General features: G+C 47.6%; 1 protein-coding gene and 1 non-coding gene across 3 annotated transcripts in view; both read right to left on the bottom strand.

The window, feature by feature from the left end:
- Positions 1-19,798, bottom strand: part of LOC129714444 (microfibril-associated glycoprotein 4-like) — a 20,528-nt gene extending 730 nt beyond the window's left edge. The window contains exons 1-6 of one of the 2 annotated variants that reach the window (XM_055664035.1): positions 19,070-19,798; positions 12,828-12,954; positions 10,933-11,108; positions 9,975-10,071; positions 7,708-7,890; positions 1-2,159 (exon numbers count right to left, since the gene is read on the bottom strand). The exon at positions 1-2,159 is cut by the window's left edge and continues 730 nt beyond it. In XM_055664035.1, the coding sequence (XP_055520010.1) occupies positions 1,837-2,159; positions 7,708-7,890; positions 9,975-10,071; positions 10,933-11,108; positions 12,828-12,954; positions 19,070-19,081 (918 nt within the window). In that variant the 5' untranslated portion in view covers positions 19,082-19,798 and the 3' untranslated portion in view covers positions 1-1,836. The remainder of the gene's footprint in view (positions 2,160-7,707; positions 7,891-9,974; positions 10,072-10,932; positions 11,109-12,827; positions 12,955-19,069) is intronic. The other variant, XM_055664036.1, reaches the window with a different exon arrangement.
- trnal-uaa (transfer RNA leucine (anticodon UAA)) lies at positions 16,269-16,351 on the bottom strand. The gene has a single exon. It is a non-coding gene; the product is annotated as a tRNA-Leu (tRNA).
- Positions 19,799-21,092: the final 1,294 nt, after the last annotated feature.

Below are 21,092 nucleotides of genomic sequence, written 5' to 3'. Positions count from 1 at the left end.
TTCAGGTTGGGACCCTTCTTCAGAGGAGAGATAGACACAGAGACATGGAAGGGTAGGGTGTGAACTACTAAAGAGTGTCAAATAAAGGCAGCAATGGAGAAAGCAGAACCTGTATTCATGCAGGAATGCGGAGGAGAGAGGATCCTCTTCACCTCTCTGGGAAACACAAAGAAAGGCGGAGGACATAGATGGTCAGAACAAAAGATGGTCAGACACAAGAAACTGCAGATGCTGGAGGCAGGTAACTAGAACCAAAGGAATGACACAAACAGGGTCGACCTGACAAGTATCACCCATCCCAGAATAATTATTGTCACGTGTGCTGAGATATAGTGATATGCTTTGTTAAACAGAATGGTGAAGTGTATACGGCTGTGCTTTAAGCTATCTTGTTTGATTAACTTTGGGAATAACTCGTCTTTTGTTTCCGAAGTGTGTGTGTGTGTGTGTGATGCTCTGTGTGTTATGCCGGGGGCAGCGGCTTGGCTGGGTGCATAACTGGCCTGCCAAGGTTCTTTCAGACAGAACAGCAGCACAGTATTGAGAGCGAGCACCACTGCAGAGGGAAAGGGAGCATGTACTGATACTCCACCCTCTGTATATACAAGATGTACCATTATGTCACCACCAGTGACAACGTGACATTTAATGTCCCGATCAATATTTACACAGCATTGCTCACTCTTTCCCAAACTCGTTCTGTTATCCCACTATCTCATCCACTGTTTACTTTAGACATATGGTGGCACAGCGGTAGAATTGCTGCCTTGCAGCGCCAGAGACCTGGGTTCAATCCTGACTACGGGTGCTGTCTGTACGGAGTTTGCACGTTCTCCCTGTGACCTGCGTGGGTTTTCTCCGAGATTTCCAGTTTCCTCCCACACTCCAAAGACGTACAGGTTTGTAGGTTCATTGGCTTGGGTGAATGTGGGTTAAGGGCCAGTCCCACTTGGGCGTAATTTCCGCATCTCGCAGATGAATCGCGAAGATTTTGTGAATCCCAAAATCCTTGGGCGCACGCGCGCGGCTGCCTACGCCTCCACGCCTCATCACGTGCCATACGCACGTAATGCATGCCATGCGCATTATTTATTTATTCAAATCGTTTGCTATGTCGCGCTTCAAGGGAGATGCTAAATGCATTTCGTTGTCTCTGTACTGTACACTGACAATGACAATTAAAATTGAATCTGAATCTGAATCTGAATCTGAATGCGCGCATCAAGTGTGTGTCACCACGCGCGCGTTGTACATCGTGACGCGTAAATGATGTAGCGTAAATGACGCGCTAATGACTCCCACGTGGGAACAGGCCCTTTAATCTACAGTATACTTGTAAATTATCCCGAGCATGTGGGATAACATTAGTGTGCGGGGATCGCTGGTCGGCGCAGACTGTGGACCAAAAGGTCTACTTAGACAAGAAGCTGTAAACGCTGCATAATATATTTAATGAGAATGGGGCACAAGAACAGTGTAATGGACACAAAACAGAGTGAAGATGCTGGAATATTGAGCAAAAATCAAACTGATGCAGGAACTCAGAGGGTCAGGCAGCATCTGAGGAGCAGGAAACAATGTACCATTCCACATTTCCTTGATCAACATCCCCATTGATTTGTGTTTTCACACTTCACCCTTTAATATCTCTATGTCTCCCTCTCCCCTGACTCTCAGTCTGAAGAAGGGTCTCGACCCGAAACGTCACCCATTCCTTCTCTCCCGAGATGCTGCCTGTCCCGCTGAGTGACTCCAGCTTTTTGTATCTATCAGAGGAGGGGGAATGGATAGACGCAATTTCGGGTTGGGATCCTTCCATGCACTGCTCATTCCCCTCTACAGATGCTGCCTGACCCGCTGGGCTCCCTGGATTGGGGGACGTAAACTGGACATCGTGAATCGCCTTTTAATCCATGGATGTGGTCTAATTTTCATGGCAGTAGCTTTGAGAGAGTAAAAATATCCAGTCCACGTGGCCCAGTGGATACCATTGGCATAGGACGAGTGCGACCCTCTTAGGTAGAGGCCGTTGAGATTCACCATGTGGCAGGACTTGTACCAAAAGGCTCCTGAGTTAGTCTGTGCACAGTTTGTGGAGTTCTGCTGATTCCTGTCAAAGGTGCTAAACTTGAGCCCATTATGGTAGCTCAAGGAGTCTCCTGCAACGAAACACATGAAGTGGGCAATGTAAGGAACAAGTAGACTTTATAAACAAAGGTAATGTCAACTTTAGACTTTAGCAATACAGCATGGAGACAGGCCCTTCAGCCCACCAGTACTATCCAACACACTAGGGACAATTTTACAATTTCTTCATCAAAGTCAAATTAACCGACAAACTTGTATGTGTTGGAGTGTGGGAGGAAACCGGAGCGCCCGGAGAAAACCCACATGGTCAAAGGGAGAATGTACAAGCTCTGTACAGCCAGCACCTGTGGTCAGGATCAAACTGGGGTCTCTGGCGCTGTAAGGCAGCAACTCTACCACTCCTAAAAAATCGTGCATCTTTTTAATTTGCTTGTCTTGGGGGAGAAAGGAGAGGGGGAAGGGGAAAGGGGAAGGGGGAAGGGGGGAAGGGGGGAAGGGGGGGAATGAAAGGGGGGAGGGGGAAGGGGAAGGGGAAGGTGAGGGGGAAGGGGAGGGGAAGGGGGGAAAGGGAAAGGGGGGAAGGGGGGAAGGGGGGGAAGGGGGAAATGAAAGGGGGAAGGGGGGGAAGGTGAGGGGAAGGGGAAGGTGAGGGGGAAGGGAGGGGAAGGGGGGAAAATGAAAGGGGGAAGGGGGAAGGGGGAAGGAAAAGGTGAGGGGAAGGGGAAGGTGAGGGGGAGGGGAAGGGGGAAGAGGAAGGGGGAAAGTGGGAAAAGGGGGAGGGGGGGGGAAGTGGGAAAAGGTGGAAGGGGAAGGGGATGGGGGAAGGGGAAAAGGGGGAAGGGGGGAAGGGGAAGAGAGGGGGAAGGGGATGGGGGAAGGGGAGGGGAAAGGGGGAAGGGGATGGGGAAGGGGAAAGAGAAGGGGGAAGAGGATGGGGAAGGGGAGGGGGGAGGGGGAGGGGAAGGGGGAAGGGGAGGGGGGATGGGGATGGGGAAGGGGGAAGGGGGAAGGGGGGAAGGGGATGGGGAAGAGAAGGGGGGAGGGGAAGGGGAAGGGGAAGGGGAAGGGGAAGGGGGAAGGGGAAGGGGGAGAAGGGGGAAGGGGAAGGGGGAAGGGGGAAGGGGATGGGGAAGGGGAAGGGGAAGGGGAGGGGGAAGGGGGAAGGGGATGGGGGAGGGGATGGGGATGGGGAAGGGGGGGGGGATGGGGGGAGGGGAAGGGGATGGGGAAGGGGGAGGGGGAAGGGGATGGGGAAGGGGAAGAGAAGGGGGAAGGGGAAAGGGGAAGGGGAAGAGAACGGGGAAGGGGGAGGGGGAAGGGGGGAAGGGGGAGGGGGAAGGGGGGGAAGTGGGGTGGAAGGGGGAAGGGGATGGGGGGAAGGCGGAAGGGGATGGGGAAGGGAAAGGGGAAAGGGGAAGGGGGAAGGGGAGGGGGAAGGGGAAGGGGAAAGGGGGAAGGGGATGGGGGAAGGGGAAGGGGAGGGGAGGGGAGGGGAAGGGGATGGGGGGAAGGGGAAGGGGGATGGGGAAAGGGGAAGGGGATGGGGAAGGGGATGGGGAAGGGGGGAAGGGGAAGGGGAAGGGGAGAAGAGAAGGGGGAAGGGGATGGGAAGGGGAAGGGGAAAGAGGGGGGAAGGGGAAGGGGGAAGGGGAAGGGGATGGGGAAGGGGAAGGGTCCCAACCCAAAACGTCACCTATCCATGTTTTCCAGAGATGCCGTCTGACCCGCAGAGTTACTCCAGCACTTTGTTCCACCTATTAGTTATTAGGCTTTGTTTGGGGGGAGCTGATGGTAAAATAAAAACGTATTAGAGTGAGTGATCTGTGCTCAAGCAGCATCTGAGGAGAGGGAATAGTTTAGCACAGAAACAGGCCCTTCGGTCCACGGAGTGCATGTTGACCAGCGATCTCCCATTCACATTAGTTCTATGTTATCCCGTTTTCTCATCCACTCGGGTTCCATCCTGACTACGGGTGCTGTCTGTACGGAGTTTGCACGTTCTCCTGGTGACCACATGGGTTTTCTCCGGGTGCTCCGGTTCCTACCCACATTCCAAAGGTGTGCACTTTTGCAGGTTAATTGGCTTCTGTAAATTGTAAGTTGTAAAATGTCCCTAGTGTGTAGGATTGAACTAGTGTATGGGTGATTGCTGGTCGGCATGGAATCTTTGGGCCGAAGGGCCTGTTTACATGCTGTATCTCTAAATCTAAAGGGAGGTCGACACATATATTTTATATCACACAAATTAAATAGTGCTGGAGGAACTCAGCAGGTCAAGCAGCATCTGTGGAGGAGAGAATGTCTGGATCTGAAACATCGTCATTCCATTCTCTCCACAGATGCTGCCCGACCTGCTCAGTTCCTCAAGCACTTCATATTTTGATCAAGTTTCCAACATCTGCAGTCTTTTATATCTCGTGTTTGACGTCTTGGTGGTTTAAAGCTGAGAGCACCTTCCCGGAGATAAAGAGAAGTGTGGTCTTATTTCACAATGCATGCTTCTCCGAGCTCTTCCTCATTCAGTCCATGTCACTGAACGGCCACTTGCCTAACAATAGCAGCCAGAAGATAGACTCAAAAAGCTGGAGCAACTCCGCGAGTCAGGCAGCGTCTCTGGAGAAAAGGAATAGGTGACGTTTTGGGTTGAGACTCCCCTGAGAAAGGTCCTCACTCTCACAAGGATTTGGAGAAGGGTTATCGATCCAAAATCAAACCCCTTGTCAATAGACAATAGACAATAGGTGCAGGAATAGTCCATTTGGCCCTTCGAGCCAGCACCGCCATTCAATGTGATCATGGCTGATCATCCCCAATCAGTATGCCGTTCCTGCCTTCTCCCCATATCCCCTGACTCCACTATTTTTAAGAGCCCTATCTAGCTCTCTCTTGAAAGCATTCAGAGAACCTGCCTCCACCGCCCTCTGAGGCAGAGACTTACCACTCACTCTCTGTGAGAAAAAGTGTTTCCTCGTCTCCGTTCTAAATGGCTTACCCCTTATTCTTAAACTGTGTCCCTCACTTGTACCCACCTGTCACTTGCCAGATTTAGTCCCATCCTCAACTCACCAGCTTTCTCTCCCCACAATCCATCTGAAGTATTGGCCCAGCCCAAAACGTCACCTATCCATGTTCTCCAGAAATCTGCCTGACCTGCTGAGTTACTCCAGCACTGTCATTGATCCTGTTAGTTAATAATTGGCCAGTCGTCATTTACAGTTCATTGTTCAAAGTCACTGCAAAGGCTTTGCCTATTTAACCCTCCCCTCACCAAGTCAAACTTGAGTTTACAATAAACTCAAATTGGAGGCATCATGTTAAGCACAGGCTATGTGGGCCGAATGGCCTGTTCCTGTGCTGTACTGTTCTATGTTCAAGCTGCGGGATTTGACCCCATGATCTTTTAATCACACACAGAGCCACCTCAGCAATGTGATAGAAACAAGGAACTGCAGATGCTGGTTTACAGGGAAAAAAGACACAAAGTGCAGGAGTAATTCAGCGGGTCAGACGGCATCTCTGGAGAAATTGGTAAGGTGAGGTTTCAGGTCAGGACCCTTCTTCAGACTACTTGCAGTGGGGAGGGGGGGGTGGAGATGAAAGCACGAAGAGGGGAGGGGCAGGACCTAGTGTGGCAAGTCACAGGTGAACACAGAGCGAGGGAGCTCTGTATTAGATAGTCACAGTCATGATACAATGGATACAGTATTGAAACAGGCCCTTCAGCCCAACTTGCCCACACTAACCAAGATGTTCCATCTACACTCGTCCCACCTACCCCTATCCATGTCCCTGTCCAAATGTCTTTTCCATATTGTTATAGTACCTACCTCAACTACCTCCTCTGGCAGCTCGTTCCATAAACCCACCACCGATTATGTAAAAAAGTTGCCCCTCAAGTTCCTATTAAATATGTCCCCTCTCAGCTTAAACCTATGTTCTTGATTCCCCTACTCTGGGTAAAAGACTCTGTGCATTCACCCTGTCTATTCCCCTCATTACCTTATACACCCTATAACATCATCCCTCATCCTCCTGCGCTCCAAGGAATAAAGTCCTAGCCTGCTCAACCTCTCCCTATAACCAACCTGGCATTGTTGGACAAGGGCCAGAGATATTTAAAATTCCAAACAGAGATGAAAGGATTAAAGTGCAGTGAATTGGAGAAGGTGCGGGAGGTTTTCCAAACTTTTGGACGCGAGTCCTAACGCATACATTAATTTCCCTTGTTTTTCATGTTAGTCGCTAGCATTAATAAATCTTCCAGCGAACCAAGCAAGACGTATTTAGACACCAGTCCCTGGCTCCAGCTCAGAACTGCCAACGTTCCTGACCTCGCAGGCTGCGGATCCCGGACTCCTATCCGGGTCATTAGAAATGCAAGCCTTTGGCTAACTGAGGAAGAGACACGGCAGCCAATAAAGCGCTGAAACGTGGAGTATTGTTGCACTTTTAAACATTTAATCTTCGAGGAGGAGAGTCGGTGAGCCGCCATTTGAAAAGTTGTCAGGAGAGCGGAGAGAAAACTGCATTTTGATTGAAAAGAGACTTTACCAAGTGAAGACAGCACATGTGAAAAGACACAGTAGCCAATAAAAGGAAGAGACACAGCAGCCAATAAAAGGAAGGGAAGATGCAAAAACGGCTGAAGAAGGGTCTCGACCCGAAACGTCACCCATTCCTTCTCTCCAGAGATGCTGCCTGTCCCGCTGAGTTACTCCAGCTTTTTGTTTTTATCGTGGGACATATGAAAAGCAGCCAATACAAGAGATACAGCAGCCAATAAAAGGAAGGGAGGTTTTAGCGGAGTGGCCTATTGCTTGTGGCTTACTCTCATTATTCACCTTCATTACCACCTGAAAGAAAACTCAATTAATGTTAGTAAGACATGACCTGACTGTCACTTTTTAAGCCACCCTCTTCCAGATTGGGCTGTTCGGAGAGAGGTTGTTGTGTGGTGAGGAGAAAGTGCATAACTGGGGCGTTTGTTTGTTTTTTTTAGTTTAGAGATACAGTGCGGGAACAGACGCATCGGGTCACCGAGTCCTCGACGGCCAGTGATCACCTGTAGATTAGCACTGTCCCACACACTAGGGATAATGTACAGAGGCCATTTAACCCACAAACCTGTACGTCTTTGGGGTGCGGGGGGAAGCCGTAGCACCCGGAGAAAACCCACGCAACTCACGGGGAGAAAGTACAAACTCCGTAGTTAAAAGGTCGACCCCGGTCTCTGTGGCGCTGTGAGGCAGCAACTCTACCGCTGCGCCACTCAGAACAACACAGCACAGGGACAAATTCTGCACCGAACATGATGCCAAGTGTCTCCCCTCCCCTCCACACTTCCATTTCCTCTTTCTCCCTCTCCGAGTCAGGATGGAACCCGGGTCTCTGGCGCCGTAAGTCCGCAAACCTAGCGCTGCGCCTCCGTGCCGCCCCAAGAGGATTCTCCGAGCAAAGTTGCTGCATGTTCTCAAGGAGGGAGGAGGAGGTCGGGCAGCATCTGCTGGTTGGCACAAATGACATTGGATGGAAAAATGTTGAGCTCCTGATAATACTAAAAGTGATGTTGCTGGATTATCGTAGCAGGACCGCTGCAGGGGGGGGTGGGAGAGCACTTACCCGCTCCTCCATCAGTGAACCCCTGCACCAGGAGAGTGTAGCCATTTGCTTCTGCGCGGATGGCATTGGCAGCCACTGCAAACTCTCCATACTCGGCGTGGACCGTCCTGTTCTCAAAGTCTTCCATGTCAATCCTCAGCTGGTATTTCCTCTTTGCTGTCAATGAGTGCATGTTCTGCAGACCTACAGGGAGCAAACTCTCAACTTCACTGCAGGTCTATGGGCAGTTTGAGTTTAGTCTATTGTAACGTGCGCTGAGGTACAGTGAAAAGCTTTCGTCATCTGCTAACCAGTTAGCGGAAAGACAATACATGATTACAATCGAGCCGTCCACAGTGTACAAATACAGGATAAAGTAGCAATGTTACAAAATTTTGAGATTTAAAAAATCAGTCGCAATTTAAATCAGTGAAGCATAACAGTTTAATTTGACACATACATTTCTGCCAAGTGGTTAGGCCATTTTCATACTCGGAAAATAGCATCTTGGAATTATATTGCTTTCTATGGACATCAAAAAAAGCTGTGATCGTGGACAGTCAAAAGCACATAACCTTCTTAAAAAATTAAGAGAACTGAATGAAATTTTCAGTTATCATAGATTGCAATTCTGAAATAAATATAAAGTAAAAATTTCCTGGTCAAAGCGTATAGGGGGGATCTATGCTCATTTCAAACTTCAATTGGTGATCTAAAATCTACCCTTTCTTAATAAATGATTAACATGTTTAAATAGGATAATATCACAAATAGGTCCGCAATAAAAACATGGGGGGGGGAGGAGACATCAATTTATGGCCAAATGGAAGGGAATCAGTGAAATTGCTGCAAATTAAAGTCAGTTTAAGCTTTCTATTTCCTGTGAACGCGCGGGTTTAGGACGTTGACATTGCAGTGGATTTGTGCCCTCAAATGCCCAGAAAAAATACTGCGGGGCGTAAAGAGACAAAATGAGCTACTCGCTATAGAAAACTTTATACACAGGGTTATATACAAGCCCCATTTAATGTAAAAATAAGGTACATACCTTTAATTGTTTGCTTTATAAAACCCTGGGGCTGCGAGAGGTTGCGGAGTGAGATAGTGGTTTTTAAATTACTCTAACTATTTTACAAGGCCATAAAAACTAATAATTCCTTTTGCGACAGGGTCTTTCAGCGATTTTCCGTTTATGATCTACTAGTCTGAACATTTTTGCTTGAGGTAGCCTAGTCAAAATCGTGTCGTCAACCTGCCCCCTCTAGTCAGCGCCAAAATCACACACAAGGGGTGGGGCAGATGCTCAGCCACGATCCAGGTAGGTTTTGTACACATACAGGATAAAGGGAATAAGGTTCAGTGCAGGATAAAGTCCAGTAAAGTCCGATCAAAGATAATCCGAGGGTCTCCACTGAGGTAGATTGTAGCTCAGGACCGCTCTCTGGTTAGTTTTTAGAGATACAGCGCAGAAACAGGCCCTTCGGCCCATCGAGTCCGCACCGACCAGTGATCCCCGCACTTTAATACTATCCCACACACACACACCTATATCAAGCCAATTAACCTACAAAACTGTATGTCTTTGGAGTGTGGGCGGAAACGGAAGATCTTTGATAAAATCCACGCGGGAGAACGTGCAAACTCCGTACAGACAGCACCCCTAGTCGGGATCGAACCTGGGTCTCTGTTGCTGTAAGTGCTGCAACTCTACCACTGTGCCATCCTAAAATACTGCCAGTGAGGGTGCAGCCAAACACAGGCTGGTTGGACTAGTGTAGATGAGACATGTTGGCAGTGTGGGCAAGTTGGGCTGAAATGCCTCTTTCCACTCTGTATCACTCTGATTGAATAAATTGCTAATCAATCATTGCCTGTCCAGTCCTTCCACAGATGCTGCCTGACTTGCTGAGTTTCTCCAGCTTTTTTGTGTACCTTCCACAGATGCTGCCTGACTTGCTGAGTTTCTGAGATGCTGCCTGACTTGCTGAGTTTCTCCAGCTTTTTTGTGTACCTTCCACAGATGCTGCCTGACTTTGCTGAGTTTCTCCAGCTTTTTTGTGTACCTTCCACAGATGCTGCCTGACTTTGCTGAGTTTCTCCAGCTTTTTTGTGTACCTTCCACAGATGCTGCCTGACTTTGCTGAGTTTCTCCAGCTTTTTTGTGTACCTTCCACAGATGCTGCCTGACTTGCTGAGTTTCTCCAGCTCCTTCCACAGATGCTGCCTGACTTGCTGAGTTTCTCCAGCTCGGTGTGTTTTGTGAATAGACGGTAAACTCCACTGCTTACCTATCCAATACTCGCCATCCGCCCGACCAAAGCCCTGCTTGTAATCATCCCATCCTCTGTAGAAGTCAACAGAGCCATCCATTCTTCTCTGAAGCACCTGAAAACACATGGTTAAGGAGTTATAGCACTTTCCACGTAACCTTACTTGAAAAAAGGTTGTATGAATTTGCTGAAAAAGTCCCATAAAATTGTGATGGAGAGGGAGGGAGAAGGGTAGAAATCTCTATCTCATGGTGAAGATCTCCAAGATTTGGGCAGCAAGGAGGCACAACAGTAGAGCTACTGCCTCACAGCGCCAGAGACCTGGATTCAATAAACAATAGACAATAGGTGCAGGAGTAGAGGCCATTTGGCCCTTCGAGCCAGCACCGCCATTCAATGAGATCATGGCTGATCATCCCCAATCAGTACCCCGTTCCTGCCTTCTCCCCATATCCCCTGACTCTGCTATTTTTAAGAGCCCTATCTAGCTCTCTCTTGAAAGCATCCAGAGAACCTGCCTCCACCGCCCTCTGAGGCAGAGAGCTGGCATGGACATTCTAACCCGACTGTCTGTACGGAGTTTGCACGTTCTCCCCGTGGATTTTCTCCGAGATTTTCGGTTTCCTCCCACACTCCAAAGACATACAGGTTGTAGGTTAATTGGCTTTGGTAAATTGTAAAAATTGTCGCGGGTGTGTAAGATAGTGTTAGTGTGCGGGGATCGCCGGTCGGCGCGGACTCGGTGGGCCTAAGGGCCTGTTTCTGCACTGTATCTCTAAAGTCTAAAATAGGATTGGTGCAGATATGTACAATGGGTAGCATGGACATTGCGGGCTGAAGGGCCTGTTTCAGTGCAGCATGACAGTGCAGCATAAGATGAAGGACCAACTAACATGAGATGAAGGAGACACAGTGGCATTTTTGAGACAGACACGAGGGAAGATAATTGAATTAGGGGTCAGAGCCCATGACTTACTGTCCATCCTCCTCCATCAGTTTCCATGTCACAGTAAACACTCAGTGGACGGAATGGCCCAGAGGGGTGGATCTGATACACCCCACTTCTGTGAAAGCCTTTGTGGAAAATATCCGCGCAGTCCAGTACGTAGTCAGTCCAGGGAGTCCCGCCATTCAACGCAGTTGTGTCCTCTCCTGTTCAAAACCACCAAGCCATTAGTGGAGAGGACAGAGCTATCCACTGGCCATGGACCTCGGTACACATGACAATAAACTAAACTAACTCAGGGTTAACATAGAACATAGAAAAACCATAGTGTGCAAGAGAGAACTGCAGATGCTGGTTTTAAATCGAAGGTAGACACAAAATGCTGGAGTAACTCAACGGGTGAGGCAGCATCTCTGGAGCGGGTAGCATGCAAAAAAATGATCTTTGCTGTTTCTGAGTACACGTGACACTAATTAAAAAAACTAGCAGTGTGCTTAATGTGAAATATTTGCTCCTTTATGCCCCTGTCCCACTTAGGAAACCTGAACGGAAACCTCTGGAGACTTTGCGCCCCACCCAATGTTTCCGTGCGGTTCCCGGAGGTTTTTGTCAGTCTCCCTACCTGCTTCCACTATCTGCAACCTCTGGCAACCACCTGCAACCTCCGGCAACCACACGGAAACCTTGGGTGGGGCGCAAAGTCTCCAGAGGTTTCAGGTTTCCTAAGTGGGACAGGGGCATAAGTCAGTCTGAGCTAATACTTAGTGGTTTGAATGCTGCATTGATCCATTCAGAAAACCCATTCAGCACCCATTATCCATGCCAGCAAGACAGGACACAACTGCTGTTCATGTCAGTCTGAAGAAGGGTCTTGACTCGAAACGTCACCCATTCCTTCTCTCCAGAGATGCTGCCTCACCCGCAGAGTTACTCCAGCATTTTGTGTCTATCTTCAATAGAAAAGCAGAGCACAGGTTACAGGCCCTTCAGCCCACAATGTTTGTCTGGAACATGATGCCTGTTCATGATCCATATCCCTCTATTCCCTGTGCTTCCATGTGCCTATCTAAAAGCCTCTTTGATGCCACCAATATCTCTGCCTCCACCACCACCCCCGACAATGCTTCCAGCACCCCATGTACTCTCTTTGTATCCTACACATCTCCATTAAGCTTTGCGCCCCTCATCTTGTAGCTAAGCTCTCTGGTGTTGGTTATTCCCACCCTGTGAGAAAGGCTTTGACTGTCTATCCTATCTATGCATCTCATAATTTTATATACTTCTATTAAGCCTCCCCTCAGCCTCCAATGTTTCAGACAAAAAGTCTCTTAAATTCCACTATCATATCTGAGATGCTGCACCAACTATCATCGTGACTTTCTTATCGTGATTAGATTTTTATTTATATTCCGCCTGGGGACCTTGCGTCCGGATGGCATTAACATTGAATTCTCCCAATTTTGCTAGCCCTTGCTGTCTCCTCCCCTTCCTTAACCCTCTAGCTGTCTCCTCCCACCCTCCTATCCGCCCGCCCTCGGGCTCCTCCTCCTCCCCTTTTCCTTCCTTCTCCCCCCCCCCCCCCCCCCCCCACCCCTCATCAGTCTGAAGAAGGGTTTCGGCCCAAAACGTTGCCTATTTCCTTCGCTCCATAGATGCTGCTGCACCCGCTGAGTTTCTCCAGCAATTTTGTGTCCCTTAGATTTTTATTTAGTTTAGTTTAGAGATACAGCACGGAAACAGGCCCTTTTGGCCCACCGGCTCCACACCAACCAGCGATCCCCGTACATTAACACTATCCTACACCCACCAGGGACAATGATTACATTTACCAAGCCAGTGGTCGGCCCGGATACTGTGGACCGAAGGGCCTGTTTCCGTGCTGTATCTCCAAACCAAACAGCTTGTTGAAGTCAGTCTCCACTCACCCAAGGGTCTGATGTGGAAAGTCATGGATCGAGGATTATTTTTCAGCGAAGGATCATTCCAATCAGGATGAGGCATCATCAAAACTTGATGGAACAATGAAGCAGCCAGAGAGAGGGGGAGGAAGAACTGCAAGGCAGGAGGACGTGTGTTAAAATCTGCACTAAATAACTCCATAAACACATGCCTTAACGCAGTCTCTTTTGAACAAGCCACTTGTGAATGAATGTCCCTTATGTAGAAACAAGGAACTACAGGTGTTGGCTTGCAAAAAAAGGACACAATGTGCTGGAGTATCTCAGCGGGTCAGGCAGCGTGAGGGCCAAAACGCCGCCGGCTGCGGGAACCAAGATCGTCCCGCCAACGTGAGGAATGTGGAGGGGTCACTGTGGTGGATGTTTATGTTAAAATGTATTGTGTGTGTCTTGCTTTTTATTGGTATGACTGTATGTGTCAGTTTAGTTTATTGTCACGTGTACAGTGTGGAAAGCTTTTGTTGCGTGCTAACCAGTCAGCGGAAAGACAGTGCATGATTGCAATCGACCCATTCACAGTGTAAGTTAATCATAGACCGATGATATTATAGAGTCATATAGTTCAGGAACAGGCCCTTCGGCCCACCATGTCCATTCCAACCATCACGTACACTGATGTACTAATACCATATTTATCTGTGTGTTTAGTTTAGGAGCCTGTAACACTGTGGCAGGTAAGAAGGTTATTATTCTATCATTGCTTCTCCATGGATTGTCACCTTGTCGTGGTGGAGAAGCTTGTGTGTGGACCTGAGATCCTGAGAGCGATGCCGTCTGGAGCTATGCCCCTGGTAGGGCCACCCATGGCGGTCAGGTCGAGGGGGAGGTCTCTGACAAAGAGCAATCCAACCAAGACCTCAACGGTGGAACAGGCAGAGGACGATGGCTGACCTTAGTGGAGCGTCACAACGGCTGGGAAGGCGGATGAAGGCTGTGGCAGAAAAGAGTCCCTGGTACACAGAGTGGTGAATCTCTGGAACTCTCTGCCACAGAAGGTAGTTGAGGCCAGTTCATTGGCTATATTTAAGAGGGAGTTAGGTGTGGCCCTTGTGGCTAAAGGATCAGGCGGTATGGAGATAAGACAGGTACAGGATACTGAGTTGGATGATCAGCCGTGATCATATTGAATGGCGGTGAAGGGCCGAATGGCCTACTCCTGCACCTATTTTCTATGTTTCTATAACCATTATATACCCTTGACCCACAACTCTCGATATGGGTTCATGTCACCAGGTTTACAAATAAGAGGTGACTTTTAAAAATGTTTTCACTTCTTTATATCTTTACATCAGGCCTTGGTAGGAATCTTGTTTAAAGATGAAAGTTTTAACTGCACATTAAACCAACACAGTTCTTGGCTGCTGTGTGGAACTCGAGATTAAATATGGCCTTCAAACAAAAATACAAAGTCATAATGTTTCTTTACAGTTCAATGGTGTTTTAGGAATATTTATGAAGCAATAATTCTATTGTGATTATTATTATTTAATGCAGCATAAATTAAACGATTAGTACCTCTTGGTTTTCTTTCAAATGTTTATTAAAGCACATTTAATTGAATTATTCCAAGTGTTTTCCCAGATTAACTCCTGCCATTCCGAAACTCTGAGAAGCACTAAAGTAACACGACAATTTTAGAACAATGAGATCAGGAAAAGATTGTTCATTTTAAAATTTACAAGTCCTTGGGCTTTTCCTTATTTTCTTTGAAATTTTAAAATGAACAATCTTTTCCTGATCTCATTGTTCTAAAATTGTCGTGTTACTCAGTCCATTCTCTCCAATTTATTCCCCAAAATTCTATTTTCCCCAAATTCTCATCAGCGCCCGGCAGTTTCTACATCTTGTCTACATTAAAGGCAATTTAAAGCAGCCTGCATGTCTTTGGGACGAGAGGTAGGGAGCTGGAGCAGCGGAGAAAATCCATGCATTTACAGCAGGAACGTGCAAACTCCGCATAGACAGCGTCAGTGCAGATGAGAGGCTGCAGATCAGATAGCTGTGGCAATGTGCCAACCTGATTTAAGGGCAGATAATGGTAAGGTGTTGTAATTCCTGGATTTGTTCACAGTTTATTCTCACTGCAACAATCTTTCTTTCATTTCTTTTGAAAGAAGCCCTTATTTTATCCCCTAATAAAACAGAGAACACTGCAGCACAGGAACACGCCCTTTAGCACACGATGTCTGTGCCAAATACGATGCCAAAAACCAGAAGTTATTCTTCTTTGCCTACACATGATCCATATTTGTTTATAGCCTGTATTTCCATGTGCATATCATTTTAAACACCACTATCATGGCATACCTCCAGCAGCTTGTTCAAAGCATCCACCATTTTCTGAATGGAAAACAAGATCTGCACATCCCTGCTCACCTTGCAGCTGTGGCCCTTAATTCTCCCCCATCAGTTCCTCCCAGTTTCTACCCCTCTCCCAGGCACCAGGAACAATTTGCAGCAGGCTCCCAACTTTGGGTGGGGAATCTTCGGGAAGTTCCTCAGGCAATTGAGGAAATTCAGAGTGTCTCCGAGGATCCTCCAGTGCTTCTACGCAGCGGCGGTGGAAAGCATCTTGTCCGGGAACATTACCATCTGGTTCGGGAATTGCTCGGCCAAGGACAAGAAGGCTCTGCAGAGAGTAGTGCGTTCGGCCGAACGCACTATAGGAACTTCACTCACCCCCCTGCAGGAACTATACAACAGGAGGTGCAACTCCAGAGCAAACAAAATCATGAGAGACCTCTTCCACCCCTGCAACAGACTGTTCCAGCCGCTACGGTCAGGCAAACGCCTCCGTTGCCATGCAGTGAGAACGGAGAGGTTGAGAAGGAGTTTCTTCCCAGAGGCAATTCGGACTGTAAACGCCTTTCTCACCAGGGACTAACTGTACAGAACGTTTTTCCTTCTATTATTTATTATGTAAAATAATATGTGTGTTATGATTGTGTTTATAATTTGTTTGGTTGTTTTGTTGTTCCGCGAGCATTGCCACTTTCATTTCACTGCACATCTCGTATGTGTATGTGACAAATAAACTTGACTTGACTTGACTTGACTTGACTTGAATGAAAGGATGGTGAGTGTGTGTATGTGTGTTGGAAAATCACCTGAATTGTGAAGTTATCCTTGCTTGGGATGGAGGCTTCTGAGAATGGGTAGAACTATTTCCAAGCTTGGAAAAAAGATTCTGACTGTCTACCATATCTATATATCTCTTATAATTTGATATCATTCTATCAGGTTTCTCTTCACCCTGCAATGTTCTAAAGAAAGGTTTGCCTATTTCCTTTGCTCCATAGATGCTGCTGCACCCGCTGAGTTTCTCCAGCATTTTTGTCTACCTTCTAAAGAGAACAATCAGGTAATGGCTCGACCACTGAGTCACTGTGCCGCCAAAAACCTTATCAATACCAGGAGTGGGGTTTGAACCCACGAAGACATATGTCCATTGGATCTTAAGTCCAACGCCTTAACCACTCGGCCATCCTGGTTGGAGATATTAGCACTCATTTTGAGAAGACCAGAATATAAAAGCAAGGATGTAATGCCTCAGCCTTATAAGACAGTGGTCAGGGCACATTTGGAGTATTGTGATCAGTTTTCAGTTGCATATCTGAGGAAGGATGTACTGCCGTTGGAGAGGGTGCAGAGCAGGTTTATGAGAATGATCCCAGGGATGATTGGGTTAACTTATGAGGAGCGTTTGATGTCTCAGGGCTGGAGTTTAAATGGATGAGGAGGGATTTAATTGAAATCTACTGAACAATAAAAGGTCTCCATGGAGTGGATGTGATGGTTCCAATAGTGGGAGAGTCTAGAACCAGAGTCCACAGCCTCAAAATAAAAGGGCATACCTTTAGAAAGGAGACGAGGAGGAATTTCTTTAGCCCGAGGGTGGTGAATCTGGGGAATTCATTGCCACAGACGGTGGTGGAGGCCAAGTCATTGAGTATTTTTAAAGTGGGAGATTGATTAGTAAGGGTGTCAAATGTTATGGGGAGAAGGCAGGAAAATGGGGTTGAGGGAATAATAGATCAGCCATGATGGAGCAGACTCGATGGGCCAAAAGGCCTCATTCTGGTCCTATGTTTTATGATGGTACGTTCCCAAATAGTAACAATTCAACTTGGACTTCTTTCAATCTAGTGCACTGCATTTGGTGTTCGAGGTGTGGTCTCCTTTAAGTTGGAGAAACTAAACAGGTTGGGTGAGTGCATCACAGAGCACTTTCCCTTCGGTCCACGGAGTGACTCTGAATTTGTTTTACCCGTCATTAAATCAGTAGAGTCATATATTGGAGAAACAGGCCCTTCAGCCCAAAATATCCATGCTAACCAAGATGCCCCATCTAAGCTTGCCTCACGTATGTGTGTTTGGCCCATGACCCTCCAACCTTTTTCTATCCATGTACCTATCTGTCTTTTACATGTTGTTATAGTACCTGCCCCAACTCCCTCCTCTGGCAGCTCGTTCCATATACGCATCACCCTCTGTGTGAAAAACCTGCCCCTCAGATTTCTATTAAGGGCGGCACGGTGGCGCAGCAGTAGAGCTGCTGCCTCACAGCGCCAGAGACCCGGGTTCGATCCTGACCACGGGTGCTGTCTATGTGGAGTTTGTACGTTCTCCCCGTGACCTGCGTGGGTTTTCTCTCAGCTCTTCAGATTTCTCTCCCACTCCAAAGACGTACAGGTTTGTCGGTGAATTGGTTTGGTGTCAATATAAAACGATCCCGTGCGTGTCTAAGGGTTTGTTAATGTGCGGGGATCGCTGGTCGGTGTGGACTCGGTGGTCCGAAGAGAATGTCTCCGTGCTGTATCTCTAGACAAAACTAACTTAACTCTCACCCTAAACCCACGTTTTCTGGTTCTTAATCATCCTACTCTGGAAAAAAGAATGTGCATGCACCCTATCTATTCCCAAACCTCTTTAAGATAAGCCTTTATCCTTCTGCGCTCCAAAGAATAAAGTCCTAGGTTGCCCAATGTCTCTCTATAGCTCTAGACCTCGAGTCCTGGCAACATTCTCGGAAATCCTCGCTGCTATCTTTCCAGCTTTACATCACCTTTCCTGTATCAGGCTGGCCAGATCTGAACACAATCCTCCATGCAACCTCACATCTGCAGTTTTTCTTTTCTAAAAATAATCGGATTTCTAAAAATAATAACCTGCCTCAGGGGCTCCATTTGTACATTTTTGCAGCACTTTGCATGTTTGTGCAAAATCCATCTTGTGGCTTTTTCTTGTGACGCAAGAAAGTGCAGATGCTGGAATCGTGAGCAAAAGTACGGGAGAAACTCGGCAGGTCAGGCAGCACCTGTGGTGGGAATGACCAGACGGTTTCGGAAGAAGGTTAGTAGAAGAGTCCAATAGAAACATAGAAAATAGGTGCAGGAGGAGGCCATTCGGCCCTTCAAGCCAGCACTGCCATTCGTTGTGATCATGGCTGAGCATCCCCTATCAATAACCCGTGCCTGCCTTCTCCCCATATCCCTCGACTCCACTAGCCCCTAGAGCTCTATCTAACTCTCTCTTAAATCCATCCAGTGATTTGGCCTCCACTGCTCTCTGTGGCAGGGAATTCCATAAATCCACAACTTTCTGGGTAAAAAAGTTTTTTCTCACCTCAGTCTTAAATGACCTCCCCTTTATTCTAAGACTGTGACCCCTGGTTCTGGACTCGCCCAACATTGGGAACATTTTTCCTGCATCTAGCTTGTCCAGTCCTTTTATAATTTTATATGTTTCTATAAGATCCTTCTAAACTCCAGTGAATACAAGCCTAGTCTTTTCAATCTTTCCTCATATGACAGCCCCGCCATCCCAGGGATCAATCTCGTGAACCTACGCTGCACTGCCTCAATCACAAGGATGTCCTTCCTCAAATTAGGAGACCAAAACTGTACACAATACTCCAGATGTGGTCTCACCAGAGCCCTAGACAACTGCAGAAGAACCTCTTTACTCCTATACTGAAATCCTCTTGTTATGAAGGCCAACATTCCATTAGTCCCGACCCGAAAGGTAGCCTGTCCATTCCCTCCACAAACGCTGACAATCTTCAAGCATGGCTTATTTTCCCTGTTTAAAAAATAATAATGCTGGCAGGTTTGCCAGCCAAGCTCTGCCTGAGTGGCTGTTACAAAGTAGAAGTCTAATACAAGCAGAACTTCCCACCCTCCTCTCTCTCTCTCCCTGCTCGTTCTTACCTGCATTTTCATTCTGCGGGTCAGGCAGGTGTTCAAGTAGCAATCACAAAATGCAACCACAGAAAACCATCTGCATTGGAATGAAACGCCTGGAATCAGACCCCACGTCACCCTGATTTAACGGCCCATTGAGTCCAAATCAGAAACTTTACCTACAATTCCAGGGCATCTAGTCCAGAGATTTTTTCTCTCTATCTCGAGAACGCAAACAGCAAGGGCAGCAGAGGAGGAGTTAAACCAATCTTACCACACCCACAAGTTAAATTTACAGCATTTATTGACAAAGGTTTAGCCAACCCCATTCTATTTCCCAAACTACCTGACACGTAATGAGCCCCATCCATTTTGGTTAGAGTACCTGGACTCCACGCTGACCTTGGGGTAACATAGGTAGCTATCGCAGCTGGAAGACAGGATGATAGGGAAAGAACTAAAAGGCAGACAGATTAGCTGACGAACAAACAGGTGACAAATGAGTTGTCAGAGAATAGTCAAGCCATACTGAAAGGCTTGGATAGAGCAGATCATAAGGAATAGGAGTAGAATTAGGCCATTCGGCCCATCAAATCTACTCCGCCATTCAATCATGGCTGATCTATCTCTCCCTCCTAACCCCATTAGAAACATAGAAAATAGGTGCAGGAGTAGGCCATTCGGCCCTTCGAGCTTGCACCGCCATTCAATACGATCATGGCTGATCATCCAACTCAGTATCCTGTACCTGCCCTCTCTCCATTCCCCCTGATCCCTTTAGCCACAAGGGCCCGCCTTCTCCCCATAAGCTCTGACACCCGTATCTAACTCCGCCTTGAAAATATCCTCTGACTTGGCCTCCACAGCCTTCTGTGGCAAATAATTCCACAGATTCACCAGTGTCATAGGAAATAGAACAGTGCAGAACAGGAACAGGCCCTTCGGTCCACTATGCCTGTGCTGAACACAATTCCAAGCAAATCTAATCTGCTCTGCTGGAACGTGATCCAAATCCCTCCATTCCCTGCAATCCCTGCTCATCCTTCACCCGCACCATAATCCCATCCATCACCCTTCCCCCCACATTATCAAACATTTCCCAAGATCAACAAAAGATTGTCAGCCTGAAAAGATTGAGGATTCCTTCCCCTCTACAGGTGCTGCCTGATCTGCTGATCATATAGAGGGATAGAGTTGCCTAGGAAACAGGCCCTTCAGCCCATCGAATCCGCGTCTGCCCTAGATCGCCCATTAACATTGATCACACTGTATACTCCTCAAAACATCACAAACTCTCTCAACATCCCATCACTCATGTCATAAGTAATACCAGTAGAATTAGGCCATTCGGCCCATCAAGTCTACGCCATTCAGTCATGGCTGATCTATCTCTCCCTCCTAACCCCATTCTCCTGCCTTCTCCCCATAACCCCTGACACCTGTGCTAATATCGGCCAATTAACCCTCTCCATGTTTTTAATTAACCGATTGAAAGATACAGTGTGGAAACAGGCCCTTCGGCCCACCTAGTCCATGCCGACCATCGGTCACCCTAGTTCTATGTTATCCCACATTCCCAGTGCACACTAGGGGCTATCTGCCGAGGGATAAAAACCCTACAAACCCGCACGTCTTTAGGATGTGGCAGGAAACCGGAGCACCCGGAGCAAACCCACGCAGGTCACGGGGAGAACATGCAAACTCCACACAGACAGCACCCGAGGTCGGGATCGAACCCGGGTCTCTGGCGCAGTGAAGTAGAGGCATGACCAGCTGCGCCACATATTTATGCAATTATAAACCAGGTAGACTTGTGTATTTAAGAATCCCACCACATAAATGAGGCCTAACTAATTTAACCTTGTCCAGACCTTGTGGAGATCAGTTCTCTGCAGTGAGAGTTGATAAAAGCCCAGAACCTAACTTTCCATCTCTCGCAGTCACCAATATTTTGGTTGATCACAACTTTGTTTTATGAACCAACTTAAAATTTGAAGAATCTTTAGGAATTCCCAAGTTCCCACTAATCACTGCCTGCCCAGGGAGGGGA

The sequence above is a fragment of the Leucoraja erinacea genome, chromosome 39, assembly GCF_028641065.1.
Source record: "Leucoraja erinacea ecotype New England chromosome 39, Leri_hhj_1, whole genome shotgun sequence".
Classification (NCBI taxonomy): Eukaryota; Metazoa; Chordata; class Chondrichthyes; order Rajiformes; family Rajidae; genus Leucoraja; species Leucoraja erinaceus.
The sequence above is the reverse complement of the archived record's forward strand: the minus strand, read 5'-3'. Positions and strand labels throughout refer to the sequence as shown.